This window comes from Frankliniella occidentalis, unplaced genomic scaffold (genome assembly GCF_000697945.3).
Source record: "Frankliniella occidentalis isolate FOCC.00 unplaced genomic scaffold, Focc_3.1 Scaffold32, whole genome shotgun sequence".
Classification (NCBI taxonomy): Eukaryota; Metazoa; Arthropoda; class Insecta; order Thysanoptera; family Thripidae; genus Frankliniella; species Frankliniella occidentalis.
This window is the reverse complement of record NW_026267162.1, coordinates 1,630,723-1,635,486: the sequence shown is the minus strand read 5'-3', so window position 1 is coordinate 1,635,486 and position 4,764 is coordinate 1,630,723. Positions and strand designations below refer to the sequence as shown.

Genomic DNA, 4,764 nt, shown 5'->3' with positions numbered 1-4,764 from the left:
GGCCGCGACGGCACACGCCCCGCCCGGAATCCCATCTCTGCCGCGTTATATTCAGATCTCATTACATTTCGAAATGCGTTATAGCCCTGCCGTGCCCGCGCCGCGAGCTGCAGAGCGAGAGGGAAAAGAAGAGAGAGAGGGAAAAGGGCCGCGCTGCAGTTAGGGCCACTCTCTGACACTGAGAGAGAGAGAGAGAGAGAGAGAGAGAGAGAGAGATGGGGGGGAGGGGATAACACCGGCAGTCGTCAGAGGCGACGACGCTAGGCCTCCTCTCTAGGATTTCTCTTTGGCCTCCGCATCGGCACTGGCTTGGGCCTTCCCATTGCTCGATTAAAATTCGATTTCATCGAGCTGGACATGGGCTGAGGTGCTCGGGGTGCCTTGCGCGCCTTCGCTCCTCGCTGCGCTCTCGCGCTCGCTCTCTCATTCCGACTCGCGTGTCGGCTCCGGAATATCGAAAAGGTAAGGGCGGCGCACTGAGGCGTTTATAGCGATCACGTGGCCCGCCGTGCATTTTTACCTCGGCCGTTGTTCTCGAGTCGTTTTGTGCATGTTTTATTATTCAAGGCGATTGCTGCTCGTGGTGGGAGTTCCCTCTCCTCTTCTTCCTCTTTCCCCCCTTCCCTGCCCCGCGGAAAGGTGTGAATCAACAGCAGCAGGAGCATAGCATGAGCCCTCTCCCTCTTCCCTGCCCCTCCCCGCCTGCAGGGAGGCCCTTACAGAGGTGCGAGATGGCCGTTTAGTCGCAATTCCCATCCTTTGGGATGCCATATGGCGTATAAACGCCGAGCATACGGCCGGCACACTGGGCTCGGGTCGCTAAAATGATGCTTTTGTTTTTGTTGTAACATTTTGAAACATTTTAGAGAATGTAGTATTTTTTTTGTTGTTTTTTGGGGGCGTAAGGTCTCACGCGTTCGACACACCTAGCCTGTCTTCTTTTTCTTGTCTTTCTTTCTATTGCCGTCATATGCATGGGGAACTGCATTTCACACCGGGGGCCGCCGAGGGCCGTGTCAACGTGGCGCGAGGCGCGGGACCAATTTGAATAAAGTCCTTCATCTTTGTCGCTGTGGCGGCGTACGGGGGGACTCCAACGGGCCGGACCGGCCGCTCGACTGGCGGCGGCGGCGACTTCGATCGCGATCGAGAGAGCCGATCGAGATTTATCGACTTCTCGAAAACTAATTGATTCATAAATGTTGATCACGTGACCGCGCGTATAGCGGCGGGGGAGCGCGGCGTAAACTGGCGGTCGTGGTGTATGATACGTTGTCCGCACGCAAAGCAGCTGGCTTGGCGCCACCCCCCTGCCTCCCCTCCCGCCACTCCCTGTCTCTCTTGCTCTCGGCGTTGGTTTGTACTCGCCGCCCTCACCTTATTGAAGAAATCAGAGAGAGAGAGAGAGAGAGAGAGAGAGAGAGAGAGAGAGAGAGAGAGCGAGCGAGCTGATGGAGACATCTGGAGGCTGCAGTGAGATCTGGCCGCTGCAATCGACAGCGCGGTGGAACACGCTACTTTGCATATCGACGTGCGAGCAGAGAGCGAGAGAGGGGAGCGCGGAGTACAGAGCATGGAAAGAGAGTCGTTCATTCCTAGTTAGCTGTACCGTTCGTTATAAATGTGAGCTTGAGACGTCGCCGCGGCTGAATGTATTACCGTTCCCACATTTCCTCGCAGCTGTACTTACTTATTTCATGTTATAATATCGTCATCCTCCTGTGGGTGCCGCTATGGACGTGGAGGCGGCGGTGATTTACATTTGTTTTTGCTGAAAAATCTTCGCTGCCGGACGGACGGCGTTGTGCGTGGGCGCGGCGGGCGCATTAGCTGCCGACTGTTATGTCGAGTGATGGCGCTGCTCGGACCGACCCGACTGAGTGAAACTTATTGAATCCGAGAAAGCATTCTCGACCCGTTTTCCGGCACGGCACACCGCGGCGTATTTTGCAGCATTTCGAGCGATATCACACAGCGTATTTAAATGCTGCCCCGTTGGAAGAGGTTACCGTATTTACTTGAACACCCAGGACGCCATTGCAGAGTGGGTTGCCTATCGCCGAAGGTGTCACTGGGGAGCGGGGGCTAGGGGAGTAGTATAATGGGCACCTGGTCGCGGGCACTTGGTCGCGGGTTGGGAGGGGGGAGCAAAGGACGGTCAGGGCACTTGGTCGCGGCTGCCTCAGGGCACCTGGTCGCGGCCTGGGAGTGGGGGGAGGAGAGGACGGCTAGGGCACCTGGTCGCGCTGGCAGGGCACCTGGTCGCGGCCTGGGAGTGGGGGGAGGAGAGGACGGCTAGGGCACCTGGTCGCGCTGGCCTCAGAGCACAGGGCACTTGGTCGCGGTGCTGGAGATGGCAATCTTGTTGTGACGTCACAGCCAAAAATGCTTTTGCCGGAGAGTGGAATCGAACCCGCAGTCATGGGCTTACGGGACGAGTCCGCTAACCCCTAGACTACGAGTCAGGTATAGGGAGGGAAGCGACCTGGCGGGGTATTGTTCCGCTATCCCCAAGACTACGAGTCAGGTATACGGAGGTAAGCGACCTGGCGGGCTATTGTTCCGCTGGTGCTCGGGCGGCTCGGCACCGCTCGGCGCGGTATGCTGTCGGCTCGGCGCGGCGCGGCGTGGCGTGGTATGCTCTCCGGAGGCGGAGGCCCGGCGCGGCGTGGCGCGGCGTGGCGCGGCGTGGCGCGGCGCGGTATGCTGTCGGCTCAGCGCAGCGTGGCGTGGCGTGGCGTGGTATGCTCTCGGCTCAACTCGGTTGGTCTAACGCGCTGGATTTGAAAATGGGAACAGACACAATTTTGGGGGAGGTTAAGCGGGGATGCTATGCAGTCACACTCGCATCGAGCTTGATCTGCTGAGTTGTTTTCTTGTGTCGAGCCGTGCTGCCCTGCGCAGATGATGTAGAAAAGAAGCTGATCACCGGAAACAATTTCAAATAAGTCTGACTGTGCAAGCCGACAACATGTGGTGGGCACTGCGCGCTGCCGTGGCCCTTGCCGTGCTGTGCGCGCCTGCTCAAGGGCGCCCTGCCTGCAACGACACGGTGCCGATGACAAGCGCTTTAAACTACACGTCTAATGTGACCGATGTAGGGACTTACTGCAACAACAGTGTACCTCTCACCGCCAGCGAATATATTTTTGTATTTCTCGGTGTTCTGGCATACATTTGTATTGCGTGTTGCGGGATGTTTGTTGGGGACGGTGAGCAGCTGGACCGAACAGCTGAAGCCGCAGATGTGCGGCGAACCCGGTCAGAGCCAATGGGACTCGGTTTTTATTAGTCGTTTGCAGTAGACTGCAGTGGACACGTTTGTGGACTCTTTGGACACGTTTGTGGACTCGTTGGACACGTTTGTGGACTCATTGGACACGTTTGTGGACTCGTTGGACACGTTTGTGGACTCGTTGGACACGTTTGTGGACTCGTTGGACACGTTTGTGGACTCATTGGACACGTTTGTGGACTCGTTCGACAAGTTTGTGGACTCATTGGACAAGTTTGTGGACTCATTGCACACGTTTGTGGACTCATTGGACACGTTTGTGGACTCATTGGACAAGTTTGTGGACTCGTTGGACAAGTTTGTGGACTAATAGGACAAGCTTGTGGACTCATTTGGCAAGTTTGTTGACTCGCTGGACGTTTGTGGACTTATATCTTACATTGACTTTTAAAACATCATTTAGTCTCGCCCTGACAGTCACGCCGTAAAGATCGTTTTCGTTCTTCCCGTGCCAAAAAAAAAAATAAAAAAAAAAAAATGCGGACTGAAATTGTACAACTTCAAAGTGGGGGTGAAAAACTCCTTCTTGATGGGCAATCATTTTATCATCGTTTACGCCGAAACAACAGAAGATACTGGAAATGTTCTGCGAGGCAATGCTCAGCTACGGTTGTTACAACCAATACCGATAGACACATTGAGGTTGAAAAAGAGACACCCCACAATCACAAAGTGGAGCCGAGAGGTGAATACGAGTCTGAGGGACGTGACAGCAGCCTGCGTCTCGATGAGGATGAAGATGTGACTAGAGAGCCTTTGGACTTTAGCTCGGACGGATCGGATGGCACCGCTGAGACAACAGACGAAAGTGACGATTCAGAATGTGCAGATGTTTTATGGATGGAGTGGGTGGAGGAAAGCAGTGATGATGAGACTAGTGAAGAGGAGGATGCTGATCACGCTTCGGACCAGAACATGTCTAATGGCAATGAGTCGAATGATGAGGTGGAGACAGATACTGAGGGGGAAGAGACTTGTGCCAAGATGGACACTGATGATGATAGTGAAACGGATGCCGACGACGATAGTGATAGTACCAATAGAGAAGAAGATGAGTTTGATCGGTCGATTCGCATTTTGAGTGATCATGAAAAAATGTACAAAGAAAAAATCTACCTCCTTCGCAAACCAGAAAAGTATTTGAGGTCTGCTGTACTTAAAAACGCATCGAAAGGCCTGATTTGTTTCCTGAATGAAATATGTTTGAATATACGGCGAGGATACTTCCCGCTTTCAAAATACAATTTAAACGTAATAAAAGTGTATGAAGATCAAGTTAAAGCTATGGCCACTCAAAATGTATCATGGAAAATGAAGAAAATTTATTTAACCGAACACGACGAAGAAACATTTATCCCGGTAATACTTAACAGCCTTGCCGAGTCGCATAGCTTCTGTACAAACTATTGAGATCAGATTGACTAAATGAACAGAAAGAGAAATATGTAACATCTTGTAGAAACGTTTCT

General features: G+C 53.2%; 1 protein-coding gene across 1 annotated transcript; it reads left to right on the top strand.

The window, feature by feature from the left end:
- Window positions 1–2,827: 2,827 nt before the first annotated feature.
- Window positions 2,828–4,392, top strand: LOC113214722 (serine-aspartate repeat-containing protein C; the record flags this gene model as incomplete). Its single annotated transcript, XM_026434184.2, is given in 1 exon segment — window positions 2,828–4,392. A coding segment is annotated over 1 exon segment (620 nt), but the record flags the coding sequence as incomplete, so codon positions are not given.
- Between the last annotated feature and the right edge of the window lie 372 nt (window positions 4,393–4,764).